The 27,633-nt window shown below is 48.4% G+C and overlaps 1 protein-coding gene across 1 annotated transcript in view; it reads right to left on the bottom strand.

Moving 5' to 3' along the window:
• Positions 1 to 18,790: 18,790 nt before the first annotated feature.
• LOC126946842 (dehydrogenase/reductase SDR family member on chromosome X) overlaps positions 18,791 to 27,633 on the bottom strand; it is a 429,610-nt gene continuing 420,767 nt past the window's right edge. Inside the window, exon 8 of the mRNA XM_050777532.1 lies at positions 18,791 to 19,256. Coding sequence (XP_050633489.1) covers positions 19,068 to 19,256 — 189 coding nt within the window. The 3' untranslated portion in view covers positions 18,791 to 19,067. The remainder of the gene's footprint in view (positions 19,257 to 27,633) is intronic.

Raw genomic sequence — 27,633 nt, 5'->3', positions numbered from 1 at the left:
GGAGTGACAATTAGTTCAACCATTGTAGAAGACAGTGTGGCGATTCCTCAAGTATCTAGAACCAGAAATAGTATTTGACACAGCAATGCTATTACTGTGTATGTACCCAAAGGATTATAAATCATTTTACTATAAAAACGCATGCACACATATGTTTATTGCAGAACTATTCACAATAGCAAAGACTTGGAACCAACCCAAATGCCCATTAGTGATAGACTGGATAAAGAACATGTGGCACATAGACACCATGGAATACTACGCAGCCATAAAAAAGAACGAGTTCATGTCCTTTGCAGGGACATGGATGAAGCTGGAAGCCATCGTTCTCAGCAAACTCACACAAGAACAGAAAACCAAACACCGCATGTTCTCACTCATAAGTGGGAGTTGAACAATCAGAACACACGGACACAGGGAAGGGAACATCACACACCAGGGCTGTCAGGGGGTTGGGGGGCAAGGGGAGGAGAGCATTAGGACAAATGCCTAATGCATGCAGGGTTTAAAACCTAGATGACGGGTTGACGGGTGCAGCAAACCAGCACGGCGCATGTATACCTATGGAACAAACTTCCACGTGCTGCACATGCATCCCAGAACTTGACGTAAAAAAAGAAAACCACCCCAAAACTTAACTGCACCTCGAATGCATATTACCAAGTGAAAGAAGGCAGTTTCCAAGAGGCACTTACTGCATGAAGGCACGTATATGACTTTGTGGACTCGGCAAATATTGAGGCGAAAAACAGACCCGTGGTTGCCAGAGGTTAGGGCAGAGGATCGGGGCTGACGGCGGATGGGCAAGGTGAGGGAATTCGCTGTGGTCACGGACTTGTTCTGAATCCTGATAGGGTCTTGGGTACCGGAATGCATCCATGGACTAAAACTTATCACAGCGCACCGACCAAGAAAGAATGGCAACCGAGAAAGAGCGCAGGCTTGTGGTGTACTACAAGGGTTTGCAATGACCTACCCTCTGCCATGCCCGGGAAGGGTGTCCTTGGCGTTTCCACAGAGTAACCACATCCGTCTTACAAGGTTGAAGATGGGATTCCCACAGGAGCCAGCCATTGCCCTGCTGGGTCTATACACCCCCGCCCTCAAACTGGGACCTGAAGCAACATTCGCACACGTGGTCACAGGAGCGTTACTCACAATAGCCCCAGTGTGGAAGGCCCCCCAAGTGGGGACCAGGTGGTCACTGGCAGATGAATACATCAGCAAAATGTGGTCTGTCTATATGGTGGAATACTATTCAGCCTTTAAAAAGGACAGACACTCTGGTCAAGCGTTGACAAACCGTGAGGACATTACGCTGAGTACAGGAAACCAGTCATAAAAAGGAAAAATACTCTGACACCACTTGAACGAGGTTCTCAGAGTCATCACACTGGGATCAACAGAGAGGAAGTAGAATGGGTCAGGTGCGGTGGCTCACGCCTGGAATCCCAGCACTTTGGGAGGCTGAGGCGGGTCGACTGCCTGAGGTCAGGAGTTCGAGACCACCCTGGCCAACGTGGTGAAACCTTGTCTGTACTAAAAATGGTACCTGTAATCCCAGCTACTGCGGAGGCAGAGGCAGGAGAATTGCTTGAACCTGGGAGGCAGAGGTTGTAATGAGCCGAGATCGTGCCACTGCACTCGAGCCTGGGTGACAGAGCAAGACTCTGTCAAAAAAAAAAAAAAAAAAAAAAGTTAAAATGGTAAATTTCATGTTATGCATATTTTATCATAATTCATTTTTTAATTAGAAAAGACACCTAAGTGCAAAACTTCAGAGAGAGCATACAATCACCCTTAGGGTTAGGAAGTCAATATTGGAAGTGCTGTCTGCATTGCTTTATATGTCATCGCTTTAAGAGGTTTATGTCTGTGTGGTGCAGCATCAGGGGCATCCATAATGGGTACGTAGAATGTGTGTACGCCTGAAGACGTGCGCTGGGGTACAGGCTAGAATGCTTTGCTGACAAAGGTGTGTACCTAACCCGGGAGCCCGCAGGTGCAGCAGCAGCCCCCACCTAACTCTCACCGACTGGCCCAGAATCTAGCCGAGAATCTAGCTGCATCCAGCAGAATCTAGCTCCAGAACTGAGCTGAAACTGCTGCTGAGAAGTTTTGGCTGGAGAAAGGCCAAGCCTGTAATTGTCACCGGGTGCTTGACAAAGGCCAGCCCTGACGTCTTCCCTCCCCACATCACTGTCCCCGGAGTAGGTATGGAATCGGCTGTCTGCAGATGTGAGAAGTGCTTCTTAGAGAGGGCTGGCGGATCCCGGCCAGCATGGGTGCTAGCAGGTGGAGGCCGGTGCGATGTTTATAGCCAGCAGCTTCTCCTCCACGCCTCTGCATCCCAGACCCTGGGAGACGCCCAGATTCCTGCCCCTCCGCACTTGGAAAGGGAGAAGCCTCTCCTTTGAAGATTAAGCAGTGGCGCTCTGGGGCTGCTGTGGATCTCGGGGCGTTTTCTCTTTCTTGTCTTGTTTTGGTCTGGAAGACAGTGATAATTCACTCGGAATTTTAATGTGTTCTCCAGTTATGCAATTCTAAAATCTTGCGCATATAGTTTTAAATGTTTGTCAAGGTTGGTTCTTCAAAGGGAGTGCTTCGGACCTCCCACGGCATATTTGGAAATGTCTGCAGACATTTTCCGTTGTCACCAGGGAGGTGGAGGAGGTAGGTGCTCCCGGCCCCCAGTGGGTGGAGCCCAGGGGCGCTGGTCAACACCGGACAGTGCACAGGACGGACGGCCCCGCCAGAGTCATGCACCCCCAAATATCCGCAGCGCTGAGGCCGAAAAAGTCTATCTTAGCATGAGTGACTCTCACATTGCTCCTTCTCTCTTCTCCCTTTTCTCCTCCTTCCTTCCTTCACCCATCTCTCTGTGTATCAATCTATAGCTCTCTCTCCCTTAACCTCTCTCTCTCATCAATCTCTCTACCCATCCATCTACCATCTATCTAGTCCATCCATCCATGCATCCATCATGTATCTGTCTATCCATCCATCATCTATTATCTATCAATCCATTCATCTCTCCATCTTTCTACCATCTATGTATCTAGTCTATCTATCCATCTATCATCTATCTATCCATCTATCTATCATGTCCCCATCTGTGCCTCTGCATCCCAGACCAAGAGAGATGCCCAGCTTCCTGCCCCTTGGCACTCAACAGTAGAGAAGACAGGCTGGGAAACCTCTGTCTTCTATCTATTACCTAGGTATCTGTGTATCTATCCATTCATCCATTCACATATCCATCCATCCCTCCATCCATCCATCCATGTAATCTGTTTATCCGTCTATCTACTCTGTATTTATCTAGCTAGCTGTCATCTATTTATCTATCTCCCTATCTATATCTATTTATCCACCTATGTACCCATCCATCCATCCATTTCTCTATCATCTATGTATCTATCCATCCATTGTCTACCTATCTACCCATCCATTTCTCTATTATCCATCCATCCATCCATCCATCCATCCATCCATCCATCTATCTATCTATCTATCTATCTATCTATCTACCATCTATGTATCTGTAATCCATCTACCATCTATCTTTCTACCTATCTACCCATCCTTCTTTCTATCTATCTATCTATCTATCTATCTATCTATCTATCTATCTATCTATCAATCAATCAATCATCTCTCTCTCTCTCTCTAATCCATCATCTATGGCAGTGGTTTGCAACCAGGCACAATGTTACTTCCCAGAGGACACTTGCTGATGTCTGGAGACAGTTTTGGTCATCCTGACTCTGGGGTGGAGGGTGTGCTTGTGGCATCTCCTGGGTAGAGGCCCCCAGGTTGCTGCTCAGTGCCCTCTAGTGCACAGGACGGCCCCACCACAGATAACCATCTGGTCCCAAACACCAACACTCCCCAGATGGCAGATACTTTGAGTAGCCAATCCTGTCATCCCATAAACGTTATGCATTTGTACATATTCATGAAACATTTGTGAAAAAGCCAAGGTCTAGGTGCCTGGCCACTTGCTGCTGTTTACTGCTCCGTCCTGGCCTCCAGCGGGTCGTTTATACGCTCTCTGAAATGCATCCATTCCTTTGTTTGGTATATTAATGCTTCATTCACCATTTTCCAAGCAGAAAGCTGCCGTTAGTCCTGCCTGGTGACACGCTGTCACTTTTGCAGGGGAATTATTCTGCGTATATAACTTAACTGTGAGCCGTCTGTCCTAATACCTCAGGCATATTCTGTAAGCAATCCTGGTACCTTTGGCAGCTGCCTGAGTTCTGTGAATCATCCAGGACACTTTTACGACTTCCTCCAGCCACAGGAAGGGCACAGCACAATTTATGCCGCCTCCTTGGAGGCCCTGAATTCTCAAACATCGATCGCTGGAGTTTTACTCTGCTTTGGTACTTATAAAAATTTCCATGGCTAGAATTTCAAAGACTTGCAGAAAATGAACACACTGAATTGGATCAATTCATTTCCATTTTGAAGGCTGCTGGGTACACGTCGCCAACTCCTTCTCCCTCATATTTACAAAGAGGGTGCTGGAGCTTTCAGTGAGGCAGGACTTTTGGCTAGAAATGAGCTTTAAAATCTGCTTGCCTGGGTCAGGATACCTGAAGGTCAAAGAAGAAAGTGAAGCCACATGGAAGTCATTTATATTCCAATATATGGCCTGGGTTACTTTAAGGACAACCCAGGAGATGGGGGAAGGAGGCTTGGCTCTCAGCCAGGCAAAATTGTGCGATTACATTGCCTAGATGTTACATGTTTATACACTAAGAAGGGTAAACACCAGCATCGTAGGAAGACAGGCTAAGACCTTGAAGAGGTAGCTGTTTTCCTTCCTCCCTTCCTCCCTTTCCTCCTTCCCTCCTTCTCTCTCTCTCTCTCTCTCTCTCTCTCTCTCTCTCTCTCTCTCTTTCTTTTTGATACAGAGTCTTGCTCTGTCGTCCAGGCTGGAGAGCAGTGGTGCAATCTCGGCTCACCACAACCTCCACCTCCCGGGTTCAAGTGATTCTCCTGCCTCAGCCTCCCGAGTAGCTGGGATTACAGGCACCCGCCACCATGCCCGGCTAATTTCTGTATTTTCAGTAGAGACAGAGTTTCACCCTCTTGCCAGGCTGGTCTTGAACTCCCGACCTCGTGATCCACCTGCCTCAACCTCCCAAAGGGTTGGGATAAGATGCGTGAGCCCCCGCACCTGGCCTATGGCTATGTTTTTCTGTCTGGGGCATTGACTTGACATGAAAATTAACTATTTGACAGGAGTCTCCCACAGCTTAATGTCTGAAGGTCAAAATGTGATTCTGTGGAGCATGTCGCAAAAGCCCCAACCGAGGTACCCAGTATTGGAACATTCCGGATGAAAATACAATCATGTGTCTTGGTTTTCTTTGCTTTTCTCTTCTCTTTCTTTTTTCTTTTTTTTCTTCCTTCCTTCCTTTCCTTCCTTTCTTTCCCTTCCCTCCCCTCCCCTCCTCTTCTCTCTCTCTCTCTCTCTCTCTCTCTCTCTCTCTTTCATCTTTTGACAGTTTTGCTCTTGTCGCCCAGCCTGCAGTGCAACGGCACAATCTTGGCTCACTGCAACCTCCACCTCCCAGGTTCAAGCAATTCTCCTGCCTCAGCCTCCTGAGTACCTGGCATTACAGGCATCCGCTACCACGCCCAGCTAATTTTTTGTATTTTTAGTAGAGACAGGGTTTTGCTCTGTTGGCCAGGCTGGTCTCGAACACCTGAACTCAGTTGATCTGCCTGCCTTGGCCTCCCAAAGTGCTGGGATTACAGGTGTGAGCCACCACGCCTGGCCATGTGTTGCTTAATGATGGGGATACATTCTGGGAAATGTGTGATCAGGGGATTTCATCGCTGTGCAAAAATTGCAGTGCACACTCACACAGACCTAGGTGGTACAGCCTACCACACACCTAGGCTATACGGTACTGCCCGTTGCCCTTAGACTACAAACCGAATTCCAGTGTAAACCAGAAACAAAATTCTAAGCCCCCAGCCATCTGAATGGGCCCCTCCTCTTGGTCAATGGCATTCCAAAGTTAAGCTGAAACACTAGTTCAGGGGCCGGGGGTGGTAGCGCACACCTGTAATGCCAGTACTTTGGGAGGCCGAGGCAGGTGGATCCTGAGGTCAGGAGTTCAAGACCAACCTGGCCAACATGGTGAAATCTCGTGTCTACTAAAAATACAAAAAATTACTGGGTGTGGTGGTGTGCACCTGTAATCTCAGCTACTCGGGAGGCTGAGGCAGGAGAATCACCTGAACCCAGGAGCAGAAGTTGCAGTGAGCCGAGATGGTGCCGCTGCACTCCAGCCTGGGTGACAGAGCGAGACTCTGTCTCAAACCAACCAACCAACCAACCAACCAACAAAAAAAGAAACAACTAGTTCAGGCCATGATGGAAGTGTGGGTCACACCTGTCTCCTAATAACCACCTCCTCTGTGGAATTCAGGAAAAGGCGAGCTGCATCCACATCAACATAGACCTTAATTGTGGTAAGAAATGTTGATATAATGTCAGTCCACGAGTCTAACGGCTGAAGAATTGGGGTCTAGTGTTTGAGGGCAGGGAGGACCCAGCGTGGGAGAAAGACAGAAGCCAGAAGACTCGGCCAGTGTAGTCCTTCCACGTTCCTCTGCCTGCTTTTGTGTTTTGTTTTGTTTTGAGATGGAGTCTCGCTCTGTTGCCCAGGCTGCAGTGCAGTGGTGCGATCTGGGTTTACTGCAACCTCTGCCTCCCGGGTTAAAGTGATTCTCCACTTGGCCACGGTAGCAGTGAGGGTGGAGACAGATTGGCTGAGAGAAAATTCGATGCCTCAAAGGAGACTATGCCGCCCTCTTCTGATTTCTCAGCCTCCCGAGTAGCTGGGATGACAGGCGCGCACCATCACACCTGGCTACCTTTTGTATTTTTACTAGAGACGGGGTTTCACCATGTTGCTCAGGCTGGTCTCAAACTCCCGACCTCAGGTGATCCACCTGCCTCGGCCTCCTAAAGTGCTGGGATGGCAGGCGTGAGCCACCGCGCTCGGCCCTCTGCCTGCTTCTATCCTAGCTGTGCTGGCAGCTGATCAAATGGTGCCTGTCCAGATTGAGGGTAGGTCTGCCTGTCCCAGTCCAGTGACTCAAGTGTTCATCTCCTTTGTCAACAACCTCACAGAAACACCTACGATCAATACTTGGCATGCTTCAATTCCGTGAAGTTGACACTCAATAGTAACCATCACAGTAAGGAAACAGCAAAACGGAATACAGACCCCAAGGGCTGGGCGCGGTGGCTCACGCCTGTCATCCCAGGACTTTCGGAGGCCAAAGGTGGGTGGATCACCTGAGGTCAGGAGTTTGAGACCAGCCTGGCCAACATGGGGAAACCACCTCTCTACTAAAAATACAAAAATTAGCCAGGCGTGGTGGCACGTGCCTGTAATCTCAGCTACTCGGGAGACTGAGGCAGAAGAATCGCTTGAACCAGGGAGGTGGAGCTTGTAGTGAGCCCAGATCACGCCACTGCACTCCAGCCTGGGAGACACGGTGAGACTCCTAAAAAAAAAAAAAAAAAAGAAGAGAATACAGACCCCATTAAGATTGTTGCTGCACTCTGTCAGCCACCTCCTCCCAAATACTCCAGAGCTGAAAGTGCAGACAACAAAATGATGGGGTGTGGGAGTGGCAGAAGTCAGGTCCTTTCTTGTGGGGAAGGAGGGTGTTGACGTTGGTTATCGTGATGGGGGGAAGTTTGTTTGGCAGTAAATTAAAGGGAAGCAGTGGAAAGGGAAGTAGACGAAAGAACAATCAGGAAGAGAAACTGAACCAATGGAACAAAAACATCGGCCAGGCACGGAGGCTCGCGCCTGTAATCCCAGCAGTTTGGGAGGCCGAGGTGGGTGGATCACCTGAGGTCGGGAGATCAAGACCAGCCTGACCAACATGATAAAACCCCGTCTCTACTAAAAATACAAAAAATAGCCGGGCATGGTGGCTCACGCACCTGTAATCCCAGCTACTCAGGAGGCTGAAGCAGAAGAATCCCTTGAACCCAGGAGGTGGAGGTTGCAGTGAGCCGAGATCTCGCCACCACACTCCAGCCTGGCAACAGAGCGAGACTCTATCTCAAAAAAAAAAAAAAAAAAATCTGAAAAAGCAGCTCAGATTGTATCAATGTCCATATCTGGTTGAGCGATTTACTGCAGTTCTGCAAGATGTTCTAATTGGAGGAAGCTTGGTAAAGGGTACATGGGATTTCTCTGTGCTACCTCCTACAAGTGCATGTACGTTTAGAACTCTTTGCATACAATTTCTGTGTTAGTTCGGACTGCTGGGATAAAATACCATAGACTTGGTAGCTTAAGCCATTAAACATTCCTGTTGCCCAATTACGGAGGCTGGTGAGAGCTCTCTTCTTGGCCACCTTTTTCTTTTTTTTTTCACTTTTTAAAAATTATACTGTAAGTTCTGGGATACATGTGCAGAACGTGCAGGTTTGTTACACAGGTATACACGTGCCATGGTGGTTTGCTGCACCCATCAACCCGTCATCTACATTAGGTATTTGTCCTAATGCTCTCCCTCCCCTAGGCCCCCACCCCCCCAACAGGCCCCCGTGTGTGATGTTCCCCTCCCTGTGTCCATGTGTTCTCATTGTTCAACTCCCACTTATGAGTGAGAACATGCGGTGTTTGGTTTTCTGTCTTGTGTTAGTTGGCTGAGAATGATCGTTTCCAACTTCACCCATGTCCCTGTAAAGGACATGAAGTCATCCTTTTTTATTGTTGCGTAGTATTCCATGGTGTCTATGTGCCACATTTTCTTTATCCAGTCTGTCACTGATGGGCATTTGGGTTGGTTCCAAGTCTTTGCTATTGTGAACAGTTGGCCACCTTTTTCTTGTGTGCTCATATGGCAGTGGGAGAGTGAGCTCGCTCTGAGTTCATCATCCTTTCATAAGGGCAGGAATCCCATGCTTGAGGCTCCACCCCTCACGAGGCTCCACCCCATGACATCATCACCTCCCAAAGACCCCGCCTCCTAACACCATCCCCTTGGGGGTGACAACTTCTACAAAGGAATTTGGAAGCAATGTTCAATTGATAGCAGTAGTCAATTAAAAATAAGAGATGATGAATATTTAATTGTCAGTGGATCTGTGAACTATGTGATGGTAAATATCAGATAAAAGATTGTTAAGGATAGAATATTAAAGAACCAAAGCTAAATCTTTTTTTTTTTTTTTTTTTTTTTGAGACAGAGTTTTGCTCTTGTCACCCAGGCTGGAGTGCAGCGGTGCGATCTCGGCCCACCGCAACCTCTGCCTCCCAGGTTCAAGTGATTCTCCTGCCTCAGCCTCCCAAGTAGCTGGAATGCTAAATCTTTTACAATAATAATAATAAAATTACAAACTAATAAAAGAAGCATTACACCAAGAAGACAGTATAATCATGAACCTGTAGGTATCTAGTATTCCAGCCCTGAAATATCTAAAGCAGACAGTGACAGAGATGTCCAAAACCCTCTCTAAAAAAGACAGGATAAATACATAATATTTCAGAATGTGATTGAAATTTCAATTTATAGAAACATAAGTCTATAAAACCTGGTATGCTAGGACTAGAGGATGCATTTTCTTAAATCAACTGTGTGCAAAGTCACAGTGAAAGCCCTCTTCTGAAGTTACCATATGACGAAATCAGAAACATCACGAGGCCGGGCGCGGTGGCTCAAGCCTGTAATCCCAGCACTTTGGGAGGCCGAGGCGGGCGGATCACAAGGTCAGGAGATCGAGACCACAGTGAAACCCCGTCTCTACTAAAAATACAAAAAATTAGCCGGGCGCGGTGGCGGGCGCCTGTAGTCCCAGCTACTCAGGAGGCTGAGGCAGGAGAATGGCGGGAACCTGGGAGGCGGAGCTTGCAGTGAGCCGAGATCGCGCCACTGCACTCCAGCCTGGGCAACAGCGTGAGACTCCGTCTCAAAAAAAAAAAAAAAAAAAGAAACATCACGAGGTCAGGAGTTCGAGACCAGTCTGACCAATATGTGAAACCCCATCTCTACTAAAAATACAAAAATTAGCCGGGCATGATGGCGCATGCCTGTAATCCAGCTACTCAGGAGGCTGAGGCAGGGGAATCGTTTGAACCCAGGAGATGGAGGTTGCAGTGAGCTGAGATCGTGCCACTGCACTCTAGCCTTAGGGACAGAGCAAGACTCTGCCTCAAAAAAAAAAAAAAAAAAAAAAAAAAATCACTCATTTGAATTCTACACCTTTGGGAAAATATTAAAATACCCTCCTTCATCCATTGGTCAAATCAGGAAAATGAAAACAACGACTTTATTCTAAGTCTATGAAATGCAGCCTAAGGGGTCAGGACAAAAATGAGTTCACAATAAATCTGTTATGATTAGAAGGAAGAAAACAAACAAATAAACAAAAGATGGCATGTGTCAAGGCAAAAGACATCAGACAACATATTCCAGAATGAAGGCAAATAATTATAAGGGGGTAAAAGAGAAATCACTAAAAATGGTAAGTAAGCGATGAACACAATGATTAGTAAAATGTCTATTTCTGAACCCCAGACAGTGCTTCCCAAACACAGCTTCAGAGGCCAGAATTCCAAAGCTTTTTTCTACGTACAGATCTTCTCCCCATGCCTGGATTAATGGCCCCCAAACTGCAGAAAACATAACCTCCACTGAGTTTGCTGCTTCCGTGACAAATGACACCAGAGCCACCACCAAGCCATGGCTGGCATTTGTTTAGTTCTGAGCATTGTGTGACAGAATGCATCGGTCTTGCTTTGCTCTCAGCAAAACTGGGTGCAGAGGGGAGGGCTGTTCGCCTGGTCGTTGCGGAGATGAGGAGTCGGAAAGATAAAGAGACGCAATGGCTTAACTATGGCACCAGATGCAAGACTTGATACCTCCCCAGTTCCAGCCCAAATGGAGAAATGGGTAAGATGCACCTTCTATGATCTGGGGATCAGTGCAGACATCTGCGGTCCAGCCCTGCAACCTGTCCTGCCTTTGAAAACGTGGGGTGTCCCTTCGATGACAGTTTCTCCTAACAGCCAACATGAAAGATACCACATGGTCATGATAAAGACATTTTTTAAATCACGGTGGCGTCCAGACACACACCAACCTTTGCTGACTGCACACATTCCTGCTAAAAGTTCCTGTGACTACATGAGACAGCACTGCCAGTTTCCAGGCCGTCAGGACCTGCTATCTTTGGGGACGTCCTCTGCTGACCACAGCCTCCAGCTCCTTTAGGACACAAGCTCTGCTTTATGCGACTTTGAGTCCCAGTATTTAGGCAAAACACTTAATACTTACTTACTGAAAACATGACTACATGGATGGATGGATGGATGGATGGATGGATGGATGGATGGACGGACGAGATGGCCCCATCCATCGCTGGACCTGAATGAAACCTATTCATGCTACTAGAAGGGCATAAAAGAGCAGCTTCACTGGGAAATCCACGCACCCTACGTCCCACTATTGAATCAAGGTTTGCCAAAGAAAAGAGACTCATTCCTCCTGGTTCGTACAGAGCCCTAATGGCACACATGACATCTGCTTCAAGCTCAAACCCAGGATCCCAAGAGCTCTGGCCACACGGTGGACTCAGCTCTACTCACCCAGCAATCCACGCAGTTTCTCCGCCTGCTGGGAGGTGTCTCCAGGCTGCAGGAAATTGCACAATCAGGTATCAAGGAGCACAGGCGAACTTCAGAATCACGCTCTTGGTTTCCCTCGGAGGAATGGTCACATAAGGGTTACCATGAAACAGAGGAAGGGTGAGGCCGGAGTTGTACAAGATTCAAATTGATCTCAGAGCTCATCTGCTCAGCCTGGGGACAGCGGTGTCTGTCGTTTTCCAGAGTGCTTGTTCAATCAGCCACACAAAAATTGTCAGCTTTAGGAGATAGGAGACATCCTATCACTCCATCCAGAGCCTGTATTTGGAACTACCTTTATGAGGATAATTAATAGCAGCTGTGGCTGGGCGTAGTGGCTCATGCCTGTAATCCCAGCACTTTGAGAGGCAGAGACGGGTGATCACTTGAGGCCAGGAGTTCGAGACCAGCCTGGCTAACATGGTGAAACTCGGTCTCTACTAAAAATATGAAAAAAGAAAAAAAAATTATCTGGGCGTGGGGGTGGGCTCCTGTAATCCCAGCTACTGGGGAGGCTCAGGCGACATAATCACTTGAACCCGGGAGGCGAAGGTTGCAGTGAGCCGAGATCGTGCCACTGCACTCCAGCCTGGGTGAAACAGTGAGAATCCGTCTAAAAAAAAGAAAAAAAAAAGAGCAGCTGGCACTTCTTGCAAGGGCTTCAAGCTGCAAAAGGCTCTTGGGTGATGTGCACATGTACAGAGGTAGAGAACTGAAGATTCGGTGCATCGTCCTGGCTGTTTGGAAACACTTTTCAGACGACGACACGGCGGGATCCTGGTTTCACGGGGAAGTCATTCCCATTCAGCAACACATCCGTCTGGGCTCCACGGCTTAGCAGAACCTCTAGGGAGTGCAAGGTGTCTGCAATGCTTCTGTACGGAAGATGCCAGAGGCGCTGGTGCTGAGGGCTGGAAACGGCAGCTGACATTTGCCTGGCTCAGGGAATCTCAAACTTGGCTGAACAACAACAACAAAACATGACTTGGGGCCGGGTGCAGTGGCTCATGCCTGTCATCCCAGCACTTTGGGAAGCCAAGGCAGGTGGATTGCTTTGAGCTCAGGAGTTCAAGACCAGCCTGGGCAACATGGTGAAATTGTGTCTCTATAAAAAAAATACAGATAGTCAGCCGTGGTGGTGCACACCTCTGGTGCCAGCTACTTGGGAGGCTGAGGCGGGAGAGCTGCTTGAGCCTAGGCGGTCAACGCTGCAGTGAGCAGAAATTGCATCACCGCACTCCATCCTGGGTAACAGAGTGAGACCCTGTTGAAAGGGTCTTGGCCGGGCGCGGTGGCTCAAGCCTGTAATCCCAGCACTTTGGGAGGCCAAGACAGGCGGATCACAGGTCAGGAGATGGAGACCATCCTGGCTAACACGGTGAAACCCCGTCTCTACTAAAAAATACAAAATACTAGCCGGGCGAGGTGGCGGGTGCCTGTAGTCCCAGCTACTCGGGAGGCTGAGGTAGGAGAATGGTGTGAACCCGGGAGGCGGAGCTTGCAGTGAGCGGAGATCCGGCCACTGCACTCCAGCCTGGGTGACAGAGCAAGACTCCGTCTCAAAAAAAAAAAAAGGGTCTCACTGTCGAAAGAGAAAAAAAAGAAGAAAGAAAAAAAGGAAAGAAAGAAAGAGAAAGAAAAAAAAAAGAAAGAAGGAAGGAAGGAAGGAAGAAAGGAAGGAAGGAAAGAAAGAGAGAGAGAGAGAGAGAGAAAGAAAGAAAGAAAGAAAGAAAGAAAGAAAGAAAGAAAGAAAAAAAAAAAGAAAGAAAGAAGGAAGGAAGGAAGGAAAGAGAGAGAGAAAGAAAGAAAGAAAGAGAAAGAAAAAAAGAAAGAAGGAAGGAAGGAAGGAGAAAAAAGAAAAGAGAGAGAGAGGGAGGGAGGGATAAAGGCAGGAGAGAAGGAAGGGAGGGAGGGAGAGATAAAGGAAGGAAAGAAGGAAGAGAAGGACAGGAAGGAAGGGAAGAAGGAAAGAAGGAAGGAAGGGAGAGAAAGGGAGAAAGAGAAGAAATGACGAGGAAGGAAAAGAGAGAGAATGAAATAAGGAAGAAGAGAAAGGAAGAAAGCAAAAGAAAAAGAGAAAGAAGAAGAAAGAGGGAAAGAGAAAGAAAGAAGGAGAAAGAGAGAGAGAGAAAGAAAAGAAAGCAAAAAACTTGAGGAATTCGAAATAAATGCTGATGCCCAGAAGAATTAACTGCAGAAGTTTCTTGGGGATGGGGCCGACCATGAGTCATTTTCAGAGGTTGGTCCAGTGAGCATCAAATGCCCACTAGCTTTCCTGGATATTTGGGGAGACCGTCACAGAGAGTGAGAGGCCTGAGCTCACCGATGGTCAATGAGCTCACAAGGCTCACTGGGGATTGGGGATGTCCCGTTTCAGAGCTGCTCCCTGTCCTTGAAGAGGGGAAGAGGCATGAACCGAGATGGCTATACCAATTGCAAGCCCAGTGCAAAAGGAGAAGACGCACTCCTTGTTCTAACGTAATGAACAATTTCCAGGTGGCGGCAGCAAAGAGTTAAACCAGTATGGCGCCCTTCTGTGCGCGGCCACCCCGTGTGAGTTCCACAGAGTGCAGACTCATGAAACTCGGCGTGTAGATAACAGAAGCTATCCACCTCCGTGGTTTTCCGGGTCTCTAGAAATGGAAAGAATATTTTCCGCACTCTCATAGCATCTGGTTCCTGTGGCCAATAGTAGATTGAATAGTGTCTCCCGGAAAGATATGAGCAAAGCCTAATCCCTGGTATCCGTGAATGGGATCTGATTCACAGCAAGGGTCTTGGCAGGTGTCATTGAGTAAAGGGTCTTGAAATGAGATCATCTGGATTATCCAGGTGGGCCGGAAATCCAGTATCAAGTGTCCTTATTAGAAACAGGTGGACACACAGATACAGGGAGGCCACGTGGAGACGGAGGCAGAGACTGCCGTGATGCGGCCACAAGCCCAAGGGATGCCTGGAGCCCCCAGGAGCTGGGAGAGGCAGGAGGATCCTCTGATGGAACCGGACACAATTGTAGTAGACTGAACTGTGGTCTCCCAAAAAGATCTGTCTATATCCTAATACCCAGAGCCTGGGAATGAGATCTTATTTGGAAATAAGGATCTTTGAAGATGCAATGAGTTAAAGATCTTGAGATGAGATCATACTGGAATAAGGTAGGCCCTAAATCCAATGACAGGTGTCCTTCTAAGAGACAGAAGACGACACACAGACACAGAGGAGGAGGCCACCTGGAGACGGAGGCAGAGACTGCAGTGATGCGGCCACAAGCCCAGGGACGCCTGGAGACCCCAGGAGCTGGGAGAGGCAGGAGGATCCTCTGATGGAACTGGACACAATTGTAGTAGACTGAACTGTGGTCTCCCAAAAAGATCTGTCTATATCCTAATACCCAGAGCCTGGGAATGAGATCTTATTTGGAAATAAGGATCTTTGAAGATGCAATGAGTTAAAGATCTTGAGATGAAATCATTCTGGAGTAGGGTGGGCCCTAAATCCAATGACAGGTGTCCTTCTAAGAGACAGAAGACACACAGACACAGAGGAGAAGGCCACCTGGAGACAGAGGCAGAGACTGCAGTGATGCGGCCACAAGCCCAGGGACGCCTGGAGCCCCCAGAAGCTGGGAAAGGCAGGAAGGATCCTCTCCTAGAGCCTTTGGATGGAACTGGACACAATTGTAGTGGACTGAACTGTGGTCTCCCAAAAAGATCTGTCTATATCATAATACCCAGAGCCTGGGAATGAGACTTTATTTGGAAATGAGGATTTTTTTTTTTTTTTTTTTTTGAGATGGAGTTTTGCTCGTTACCCAGGCTGGGTTGCAATGGCATGATCTCGGCTCACCGCAATCTCCACCTCCTGGATTCAAGCAATTCTCCTGTGTCAGCCTCCTGAGTAGCTGGAATTATAGGCTTGTGACACTGAAGTGATGCAACCACATGCCAAAGGGATGCCTGGAGCCCCCAGCAGCTAAGAGAGGCAGGAATTGATCCTTGCCTAGAGCCTCCAGACGAAGCAGAGCCCTGAGACACCTTGATCTTAATCTTCTGGTCCCAGAGCTGGAAGAGAAGAAATAGTTCCATTTGTCTTGAGGCCCCCAGCTATGGTCGCTTGTTACAGCAGGCCTGGAAAACTGATCAATGGCATAACCTGCAATGAGATGTTTGAACACACAGCCATCTCATGGGACCATCTACATCATCTTCACACAGAGACCTGAGCCCCACGGGGAGCTTGGCAGACGTGATGCCGGGGCCTCTACAGATCCAGATGTGGGGGTTCAGTCAGGCCGGTGGGAAAAATTTTAGTTATAATAGCCACAGACCCTCTGGGAAGGCCTGCGAGTTTGCATAACTTCGGTAACAAACCTGGCTGAAGGCAGCCTAGTCCCCTTACCTTTAGTTTAATAAATTAGAGTAGAAACAAAGGAATGTGGGGAGTTTAACTTGTTTACTCATGTGGTCCTAAGACTAACCTTTGATCTATTGCAGGAGCTTAACTGCTTTCTACTTAGGGAAGTCCGCAATGTCAATTTCCCTCTAGCGGTGTTAACTTAGGACCTTTGTCAATCAATCTTGACTGAATAAATGCAAGTCTCGCAGACTGATCCAGGCCAAGGCTGCTACCAAGTGGCTCGGACACTCAGCCAAACTGGCAAAGCAGAATAGCTGTGTGTCAGTGTACTTCATTCATCCGTGGCTGGCTCAGGGTCTGCGGGACACACCCCCGCACCATAAATCTTGTCGCAGTTCTCACTGTGTGGGCTTCAGGTCTCCCTGCAGCACCATGAGTCCAGCTACGCTAGGGAGGTCAACATCATGCATGTATCCTGCAAGTTTCATTGTCCTTGTAACCTGTGGCAGGCTGTCCTTCCTGGAGGCTGTTTCCTGGCCTGTTAGTCTGGTTGTATCACTCATGGTTTTCCTATGAAGGGTCTTAAGATCTAAGCGGACATCCTGCACAGAGACCGCGTCTGTCTGCAGAAGGGGCTTGAGCTCATTCTCTCTGCATCGAGAGTCCTGTGTGTTGAGGTCTGAGCTCTGCCCGAAACAGAAACATACCAACTGTTAGGGTCACCCCGACCGGACGTTCCCTTCCCCTCCCACAGGCCTTACAATCCGGTCCCTTGCACTCTCCGCACACCTCCCCCAGGGCTAAAGACAAACGCCCCCCTTCACTGACCCTTCCAGTAACTGTTTGTCCAGACAGTTACAGGATGTGGTTAACACGTTTGTTAACGTCGCGTAAGTTAGCTGGGCAAAAAACATCTCCAGGATGTGGTCAAGACACCTGCAACCCCTACTCAGCTTCCCGACCCCAGCCCAGTCCTCCTGCAGCCTCGGCTCAGCTCCCCCACCCCGACCTGGTTCCGGCCCTATAAAACCCTGCTGTAGTCTGTAAGGGGGGCTGCCTCCTCTAACCGTGGTGGACCAACCAAGCAGCTCAGTAAAGTTTGCTTGCCTGATTTGTAGGTCTCCTCATCCTTTCTCTCGGCTGACCTTACGCCGATGATGTAGTGAGCATCTAACATGAATATCCCAGGGAACAAATCCACATTTCTTATCCTTTGGTACCAAGGAAGGTCCCTTGTCTAGTGGGTCCATGACGTAGAATTCCTGGTTTTCTGTAAAGGAACAACAGAAATCCAGGCATCCTGGTTATCTACCAAGGAAAATCACCATCTGTGGTGACAAACCCATTCCCGGAGGATGACTGATTTTTTTTAAAGAGGCCAAACAATACATTTGTTATTTTCATTTAAGTTGCTTATCAGGACAACCTTACCCATCTGGGAATGATCTAGCAGTCATGTCAGAAGCACATGTCCCCGCAATTAGTTTGAACTCCATCCTGGAATTGCAGCTGGTTGTGATTCAGAGGTACCAGCGTGCCAGGAGCTGATGTTGGGTTTCAATAGTCAGTGGGATTTTGTCACTTAGGGGAATGGATAATAAGCCAACCAGTGGTCATCAGTCTCACACATAATGAGTGCAGGCTCATAGGGTCTACACAGTACTTTCTCAAAAGCATTGCAAATGACTCCTTTCTCCATGTTGAAATTTGAGAACCCAACCCCCATCTCTCTAACACCAAAGGATTGAACCTTCCTTGCCTGTCTGGTGAGTAAGAGTGAGCCTCTATACCAAGATCTGTGAATGGGATCTGATTCACAGAAAGGGTCTTGGCAGGTGTCATTGAGTAAAGGGTCTTGAAATGAGATCATCTGGATTATCCAGGTGGTGTATCCTCTATACCAAGGATGTACCCTTTGGCTGTGTGAGGCTTTCAGAAGTATCAGAAGCTGTACACATTTCCTGTGGTTGTGGTAACAAGTAACTACCAATTTGTTGGAGCCTTAAAACAAGAAGGATTTATTCTCTCTCTGTTCTGGGGACGAGAAGTCTAAAGTCAAGGTGTCAGAAGGGCCGAGATTGCTCTGAGGGGTGTAAGGGAGAATACTTCCTGCCTCTCCCAGCTCCTGGTGGCTCCAGGCATTGCTTGGCTTGTGGCCGCATCACTCCAGTCTCTGCCTGCATCATCACATGAACCACTTGTCTTCTGTACTCAAATCTCCCTCCACCCGTCTCTGATAAGAACCCTCGTGATGGCATTCAGTTCACTGGGATGATCCATAATGACCCATCTCAAAACTCTTAATTCTATCTGCAAAGATTCTTTTCCAAATAAAGTAATATGTATAGGTTCTGAGGGTTAGGGCATGAACGTATCTTTTGAGGGCTACCATTTGATCCATAGCTGTTCAGTGGTTGACATTCTCGGATTTGACAGCGGCATCCTTCACTTGTGACTGTGCCGCTCTGGAATGAGGTTGACCAGATGCTGCTGCTGGCCACGCGAAACTGATCCCACGTGAAACTGATCCTACAGGCTGTGGCAAGCAAAGGCTCACACCTCCCCATGTCTGACATCCATGAATCACAGCTGGGTCTCTGGAAAAATGAGTGAGTACAGGAACAAAATCAAACAGGAGACCTCATCCACCACTATGTCTCAGAGAGGATATTGCGGCCCCTGAAAGGAGGTCATCTCTCTTGGAACTTTTGTACTCAGTTGTACTTAACGCGGCAAGGAAAACGGCACATTTGTGTTGGAAAATGTAATTATTTATGGCACCTGTGATAATTGGGCACTTTGGAATCACAAGGTTTATGGTTGAGGACCACCTGGGGTGATTATCCCCCAAAATGTTTCTTTGGCTTCTTGAAGTTCTGCAGAGGTTGAGGCAGCTGTCTGAAAACTAGAGGACAGAGCCCTGTGGGCAGGTGGGTGTGAGAAACTCAAACACTGCAGTCTTCACAGACCCACAAGCCACGGACAGGTGCGATGTGTTTCTAGGGACAGCGGCTATGCTGAGACAGGATATCACAGGGTCACATCAAGGACCCCAGTCATGTCACAACTCTTAGACCAGAGCTGCTGCTGCAGTTTCTGGTTGTAGGTGACGTGGAGGGACTTGGTCTCTTTCTCGTTGTACAGGTAACGGCCACCAACTCCTTCCAGCTCTGGGGTGACCGCTGCGTAGATGGAAGTCCACGCTCCCTCATCAGGGGTCTGGTGGAAGAAGAAAAGAAGGCTACGATGAGACAAATTCCTGAGCAGGAAGCAGCATTCTCCGGACTCACGTGGATGCTGCGGGGAAAGGTGGAATATATTCATCAGCTGCACTGAGAAATGTATGTGGAAAGCGAGGTTGGGTGATCACTCGGAACCACAGCTTCTCTGCCGCTGGGTTTCTTTATAACAGGCACTGACAATAATGCACCCAAGTGGGTTGCATTTCAATGGTAGGTTAATCCATCTCACTAGGCAGATGCATATTAAAATCCCTGATGTACGTATTTAATTCACACACTCTTTATGGGACCGAAATGCTTATTCACTGACTAGAAGCAGATGAGTGAGTGCTTGGCCTCTGTATTTAACAAACAATATTAAGCAATTAGATGAAACATCAGAACATCAAAAAGATTGTTGGTTTCAATTCAGCAAGGCATGCTACATCGGAGATTTGGGGCATTTATGGGCTGTGATCATATGCTTCATGGAAACAAGACAGTTCAAAAAGGAACGTGAGATGCAGAAAAAGGTTTTTCAAAGACTGGGGATTTTACCCTAGTGGAAGGTGATAGTCTTGAAACACAGCACACCCTGGTTTTCTACAGTGGGAGTTGGCCTTTGGTCATGGTCAGCGGGATGGAAGAAACGGAGGATTCTCAGAGGAATTAGAAGTTGTGGGACCTGAGAACCTTCAGAGCTAGGATGCAATAATCCAGGAACCAACACAGTCCTTCTTAACATCTGACTGTCACAATGAAGATGTTTCAGGAGGTCATCTCTCATAAGAAGCTTCTGGGAATCTGGTGAACGTATCCACCATGTGGGGGCACGGTCTATGAACCAGGAAGTAGGTCCCTGCCAGACACAGAATCTGCCATGCATTGATCTTGAACTTCCAGCCTCCAGAACTGTGAGCAACAAGTGTCTGTTGTTTACAGGCTGCCCAGGCTATGGTGTTTTGTGACAGCAACACAAACAGACTGAGACATTTGATGTCCAGAGTTTTTACTGGGGTTTCATTGCATAGGTATGATTGATTCAGTCATTGGTCACATGATCAAATTCAACCGCCAGTCCCTCTTTCTTCCCCAGAGGTCAGGCTGGCCCCAAATTCCAACCCCCTAATGACATGGTTGGTGTTTCTGGTGGCTAGCCCCATCTTGAAGCCATTTAGGAAGCACCAGCAGTCACCTCATTGTACAACCAGGGCGTTGGTAGCATTTGTGAAATTGCAAGAGTTTTACAAGTTCCTCCTTGTTACAGAACCAGGAATAAAGACCAGATACTGCCTTTGTCATGTCCCCTCTAGTTTTCTGGGAGTGATGATCCATTCGCCCAAACTGATCTCACCTCTCACCAGTGCCCCTAGCACTGCGGTGGCTCATGCCTGTAATCCCAGTGCCTTGGGAGACCAAGGAAGGAGGATTGCTTGAGTCCAGGAGTTCGAGACAAGCGTGGGCCACATGGCAAACCCTAGCACTGGTGAGAGTTCAGGCACACGCCCTCCCAAAAGGAAAAGGACAGACTCTGTGGGGTGGCCTGTGACACCCAGTCACTTCAGAAATTCTCCTGCTCCCAGTTCACTGCCTCACGGTCTTGACTTCAGCAGCCAATGTGATGGGGAAAGGCATGGTAGCGAATCCAGTGTGCCCACCAGCCCATCCTCTGGGTGCCGAGCAAGGGGAAGAGGAAGGCCGGACCCCAGTGCGGGGACAGAGCTGCCAGACTCCTGACGTTGTTTCCCACTGACTTGTCTCTGCTCTTCTGCTGCCTAAAAAGAAATGGATGGAGCTAGAGAACTTCCCAAGTCTGGAAATCACCTAGGGGGGTGCCCGGAGGTTTTGCAAACCCAAAGTGTCCCGGGAGATTTGGAGGCTGATATGGTCTGGCTGCGTCCCCACCCAGATTTCATCTTAAACTGTAGTTCCCATAATTCCCACGTATCATGGGAGGGAGTCAGTGGGAGGTACCTGAATCATGGGAGTGGGTCTTCTCGTGCTGTTCTCATGATAGTGAATAAGTCTCACGAGATCTGATGGTTTCATAAAAGGCAGTTCCCCTGCACACACTCTGTTGCCTGCCGCCATGTAAGACATGGCTTTGCTCCTCCTTCACCTTCCGCCATGATTATGAGGACTCCCCAGCCATGTGGAACTGTGACTCACCCACATCTGTACATGCCAGGCAGTGCTAAGAACCAGGCAGGGAGGGAGGGGACGGACCTGTCTGCACAGAGTCCTGCACCTGCTGGGAACAACTCAGTGTCATCAGCTATGGCCTGGGTCAAAGCACCTTTGTTTTGGGTATTCAAAGGTCAGTGAAGGGTTGAGTGAAAGGGAAGGAAAAAGACAGAGAAACAAAAAAAAATATCAAAGGAAGGAAGAAAGAGAAGGAGAAAGAAAGAAAAAGAGGAAGAAGAAAGGAAGAAATGAGAAAGGAATGAAGGAAGGAAAGAAGGAAGCAAAAAAGGAGGGAAGGAAGGAGGGACACAGAGAGGGAGGGAGGCAGTAAGAAAGGAAGGAAGCAGAGAACAAGAAAGAAAAGAGGGAAGGAAGGAAGGAGAGAGAAAGGCAGCAGAGAAGAAAGAAGGGAGGAAGAAAAAAGGGAGAAAGTAGGGAAGAAGGGAGGAATGGAAGGATGAAAAGAAGAAAAAACAGGAAGGAAGGAAGGAAGCAAAGAAGGAAAGAAGGAAGGAGAGAGAAAGCAAAAAAAAAGAAAGAAGAGAAACAAAGAACCAAAGAGAAAGAAGGAAGGATGGGAGGGAAGGATGGGAGGGAGGAAGGGAGGCAGGGAAGGAGGGAAGGAGGGAGGGAAGGAGGGAGGGAAGGAGGGAGGGAGGAAGGGAGGGAAGGATGGGAGGGAGGAAGGGAAGGGAGGGAGGGAGGGAGGGAGGGAGGCAGGGAGGGAGGCAGGAAGGAGGGAAGGAGGGAGGGAGGGAGGGAGGGAAGGAAGGAGGGAAGAAAGGAAGGAAAAAAGGGAGGCAAAAGGAAGGACTGGAAGAAAAAAGATAAGAGGAAGGAAGGGAGGGAGGAATTTATTCCTCAGAGCCTTTGCTGCATTTACCAATTCTGGTTCTGCCCCCATTTGACCAAATATCTGGGGTGACTCTGAGAATTCTGATTTCTAAGATAAGGCAGACATTGTGAATTTGAAATAGCAAATCCCTTTCGTGTCATTCAAGCCACGATTTGCTTTTATTAGAGCTCCTGTTCTCCAGATAGCATCCAGGGCACGCAGAGCTATTTGCCTGAGACTGTTCAAAGAGCTTCAGAAAAGCTGCTCCCTCTGAACTCCACACTTAACTTGTATTACACGTGCTGGGCTTTGCAGAAGAGAAACACACAGGGCTTCCCTTTGTCCTTGGGGCGGGTCCCGTGTGCTGTGTGCAAGGAAACTTCCTAACTCTCCACTGCCAGGAGCAGAGGGCAGTAGGAATGGCATCACCCAGGATGTCTCCTAGGGATGAGGCTAGCAGGGCGTGGGGGGTGAACTGTCCAGCTCTCTGCAAGGCACACAGAGGCTCGTTCACCTTCTGTAAACATCGCTATTTGAATGCAGACGCTGGCGGTAGATCCTTGAGATGTGCTCAGAGAGATGTGAGGGCACGTGGATTTATTTCAGCACCACCCACATCTTAGGGCAGGAACTCACACTCAGGGAAGTGGCTGGCAAGTAACGAGACTCCGAGCTGAGCTTCCCAAGGAGAGTTTCCATGCCCCCGAGTTGTGGAAGAGGGGACGGAGCAATGCTGTGGTCAAAGAAATTCAGAGACCTGTGCCCAGGCTCAGCCGCTTTCCTGGAAGAATGTTCTGAACATTCTACAAAGGCCACGCTTCCTCTCCATACCTCTGCTCCAGCCTCCCAGGGATCCTGCTGCTCCTGCCACAATGTCCCCTGCCTCTTGCCTCTCTGTACCTGCTGCTTGCTCCTTCTGGAATGTTCTGTAAAATAGGTTTCCCGGGGCTGGATGTTTTCTGGGATGCTGACTCACACGCAAATCAGAGGGTCATACAACCTGTGCGTGTGTGTGTGTGTGCACAGATATACGCAGGTACATGTGTGCATGTATGTGGGTGTGTGTGCACAGATATACGCAGGTACATGTGTGCATGTATGTGGGTGTGTGTACTTGTGGGTAGAAGTGTATTATGTGATTGTATGTGCACAGCTGTATGTATATGTGTAAGCATAAGCATGTATGTGCATGTGCATGAATGTACATGTGAATGGGTACGTGTGTGTATTCATGCGTGTGTCTGGGGAAATACATGTGCATGTGTGTGTGTGGGCACAGATGTGTGGGTATGTGCCTGTGTTTGCACATGTGTGTATGTGCATGTGTGCATGTGTGTATATGTATGCATGCATGTGAATGTGTACTTGTGGGTAGATGTGTATTGTATCAGTGTAAGTGCATGTCTGTATATGGATATGTGTGAGCATATGTACGTACGTGGATGTGCATGAATGCACGTGTGAATATGTGCATGTGTGTATAGGAATATACATGTATTTGCATAAGCATGTGTGCATGTGTGCGTGTTTGCTGATGCATACATGCACACATGCATGTAGGCGCAGATGTGTGGATATATGCGTGTCTTTGTATGGGTTTGCACATGTGTATATGTGCGTGTGTGTGCATGTGTCTATGCATGTATGTGAATGTGTGTGCATGTGTGTCTATGCATGTATGTGAATGTGTGTGCATTTATGGACGTGTGCATGTGTACAATGTGTATGTGGGGTGCAGGTGCGTGCATCTGCTTGCGTCTATATGTATTTGTACATGTGTGCATGTATATGTGTGTGCATGAGTGTGCACATGTGTACGTGCACACACATGCTCTCAACTCCCCAGTGAGAGCTGTGGGTTGTGCTAAACTTCTAGGGATGTTTCATGTCTTCAGTGACCACCTGAAGCAGAGAGGATTAAGGAAACCTTCGTTTAACTACAATCCCATAAGACACACACACAAACCTGCTCTTACCAGGAATAAACACTCACCTGACAGACAATGCAGAGGAGATGGCGTGTGCTGTTTAATGTCAGGTAACATAGGTCTTAGGTGGGCTCTGTGATGACTGATTTCATGTATTGGCTTCATGTATTGATCTCATGTATTTAATTGGCTGGGCTATGGTGCCCAGATATTTGGTCAAGCACCATTCTTGGTAGTTTGTGGATATCACAAACATCTGCAAATCAGCTGAGTTTAAGCAAAGGAGAGGACTCTTCATCATGTGGGTGGGCCTCACCTGAGCAGGAGAAGGCCTTCACGGCAAACACTTTGTCACTTCCCAGAGAAGAAGGAATTCCACTCCAGACTGTACCAGGGCAATCCTGCCTGAGTCTCCACCCTGCCCTGCAGATTTTAAGCTCAAGGCTGCCATGTCCACTCTTGTCCAGGTCTCCAACCTGCCAGCCAGCCTGCCAATTTTGGACTTGCCCCGCCCCTACAATCCCAAGAGCCAGTTAGTTAAACTCAACCTCTCTCTACGCATAGATCCTGTCGGTCCTGTGTTTCTTGAGAACTGTGACTAATACAAAACTGACCGGTCTCGATGGCAGAGACTCTGGGCATTCTGAAACCAGGAAGAAATGCCAAGCTCCAGGAATGATCTTGGCTTCTCTCCCAGCTTGAGGCACTGGAAGGTCTTGCAGTCAATCAAAGCACGGACACTGCTGGCTGGTTTTTAAGGCTGCACCGAAGGAGGGAATTCATCGACTCAAGGGAAGAAGTTTCCCATCCAAAGAGGCTGTTTCTTTTTAGGGTGGCAGCCTCAGAGCCTATGACGTCTTTGTTCCCGGGGAGTCTGTCAGAGCCACCAGAGAGTCCATCACAGACATACACACACTGCGGAAAGGAGAGATGGCGTGTCCTCGGACAGAACGACCCTTCCCGGTTCCGTTACTTCCATGGCGTTCCATGTGTACGTCGAATTGATCCAGGTGGCAGCACCTCTGAGCCCGAGAGAACCTCCCTCTTTCCCTCCCTCTCTCTTATGCCCTTCTTCTTCCTCCTTCGCTTCCTCTTCCTTTTTCTCTCTCTCTTTTTCTCTCTCTATTCCTCTCTTCTTCCTCCTCCATCTTCTCCTCCTCCTCTTTCACTTCTTCCTCCTCCTCTTTCCCCCTTATCCTCCTCCTGTTTTTCTCTCTATCCCCCTCTCTCTCCCTTCCTCTTCCTCCTTTATTTCTCCTTTCTTCTCTCTTCTTCCTCCTCCTTCGTCTTCTCCTTTTTCCTTTTCCCCCTTATCCTCCTTTTCCCCTCTCTCTCTCTTCCTTTCTCTTCTCTGCCTTCTCTTCTTCCTTTTTTCTCTGTTCTCCTCTTCTTGCCTTTTCTCTATTCCTCTTTCTCTTTTTTCTCCTCCTTCATCTTCTCTTCCTCCCCTCACCTCTTCCTCCTTTCTCCCTTATCCTCCTCCTGTTTTTCTCTCTATCCCCCTCTCTCTCCCTTCCTCTTCCTCCTTTATTTCTCCTTTTCTCTCTCTTCTTCCTCCTCCTTCATCTTCTTCTTTTTCCTTTTCCCCCTTATCCTCCTTCTCCCCTATCTCTCTCTCCCTTTCTCTTCTCTGCCTTCTCTTCTTCCTTTTTTTCTCTGTTCTCCTCTTCTTGCCTTTTCTCTATTCCTCTTTCTCTTTTTTTCTCCTCCTTCATCTTCTCTTCCTCCCCTCACCTCTTCCTCCTTTCTCCCTTATCCTCCTCCTGTTTTTCTCTCTATCCCTCTCCCTTCCTCTTCCTCCTTTCTTCCTCCTCTTTCTCATCATTTTCTCCCTCTTCTTGCTCCTCCATCTTCTCCTTCTCTTCCACTTCTTCCTCCTCCTCCTCTTTCTTCCCCTTATCATCTTCTTTTCCTCTTTCTCTGTCTTCCTTCCTCTTCTCTCTCCTCCTTCTCTTCTTCCTCCTTTTCTTTCTCCCTTTCTTCCCTTTTCTCTCTTTACTCCTTTTTCCTCCTCCATCTTCTCCTCCTTCACTTCTTCCTTCTCCTCCTCCTTTTTCTCTTTCTATCCCTCTCTCTCTTCCTCTCCTCCTTATTTTCCTCCTTTTATTTTTTCTCCTTTTCCTCCTCCTCTTCCTCCTTTTTCTCTCTCTCCCTTCCCTTCCTCCTCTTCCCCCTCTCTGCCCCCTCTATTATCCATTTACAGTATAATCCAGGCTTTCCTAAAAAAAACTAGATAATTTTCACACTCTACTCTTCTGTTTCTCAAAGTCTTCCTCTGAATCGAACTCACTCTTGTTCACTTGTGTGAGGCTGGGGGATTCCTGAGTGAATTTTTATCCACTTGTTTTGAAAACAACAATAACAACAACAACGAAAGCAACAGAACTTCCTTCAGGATTCAGATGGAATTACCAAGCGCTATCTTCTATTGTCCACAGCCCCAAAGCTGGGGCTCAGTCTCCTGCAGTCCTGGGGTCAGGGGTCCTCACGCTTAGCACTCAAGAGAATCAGCCCGAGAGCTTGTAAAAACAAGTGCACCCCTGATATTTCTGACTCGGCGGGTCTTAGGAGGCCCAAGAATCTGCATTTTTTTTTTCTTTTTTAGATGGAGTCTCACTCTGTCGCCAGGGCTGGAGTAGTGGCATGATCTTGGCTCGTTGCAACCTCCGCCTCCCGAGTTCAAGCAATTCTCCTGCCTCAACCTCCCGAGTGGCTGGGATTACAGGCGCCCGCCACTACGCCCAGCTAATTTTTTGTATTTTTAGTACAGATGGGATTTCACCAAGTCGGCCAGGCTGGTTTCGAACTCCTGACCTCATGATTCACCTGCGTCTGCCTCCAAAAGTGCTGGGATGACAGGCATGAGCCACCGTGCCTGACCCAAGACTCTGCATTTCTAACCAGCTCCCAGACACTGCTGAGCTCAGAGACCACGCGGGGAACCCCACTCATTCCGGCTGCTTATGCAACTCTGCAAACTCTACACCACGGGTGAAATTCAGCCTGGACCTGTTTCTGTACAGGCTACTACCTAAGAATGGTTTTAGATTCCTAAAGCGGGAAGGAAGGAAGGAAGGAAGGAGGGAAGGAGGAAAGGAGGGAAGGAGGGAGGGGGAGGGAGGGAGGGAGGAAGGAAGGAGGAGGAGGGAGGGAGGGAGGGAGGGAGGGAGGGGAGGAGGGAGGGAGGGAGGGAGGGAGGGAGGGAGGGAGGAGGAAGGAAGGAAGGAAGGAAGGAAGGAAGGAGGGAGGGAGGGAAGGAGGGAAAGAAGGAGGGAAAGAAGGAGGGGAGGAAGGAAGGGAGGAAGGAAGGAAGGAAGAGGGAGGGAGGGAGGGAGGAGGGAAGGAAGGAGGGAATGAACAGAGGAAGGAAGGAAGGAAGGAAGGAAGGAAGGGAGGGAGGGAGGAAGGAAGGGAGGGAGAGAGGGAGG

The sequence above is a fragment of the Macaca thibetana genome, chromosome X, assembly GCF_024542745.1.
Source record: "Macaca thibetana thibetana isolate TM-01 chromosome X, ASM2454274v1, whole genome shotgun sequence".
Lineage (NCBI taxonomy): Eukaryota > Metazoa > Chordata > Mammalia > Primates > Cercopithecidae > Macaca > Macaca thibetana.
The sequence above is the reverse complement of the archived record's forward strand: the minus strand, read 5'-3'. Positions and strand labels throughout refer to the sequence as shown.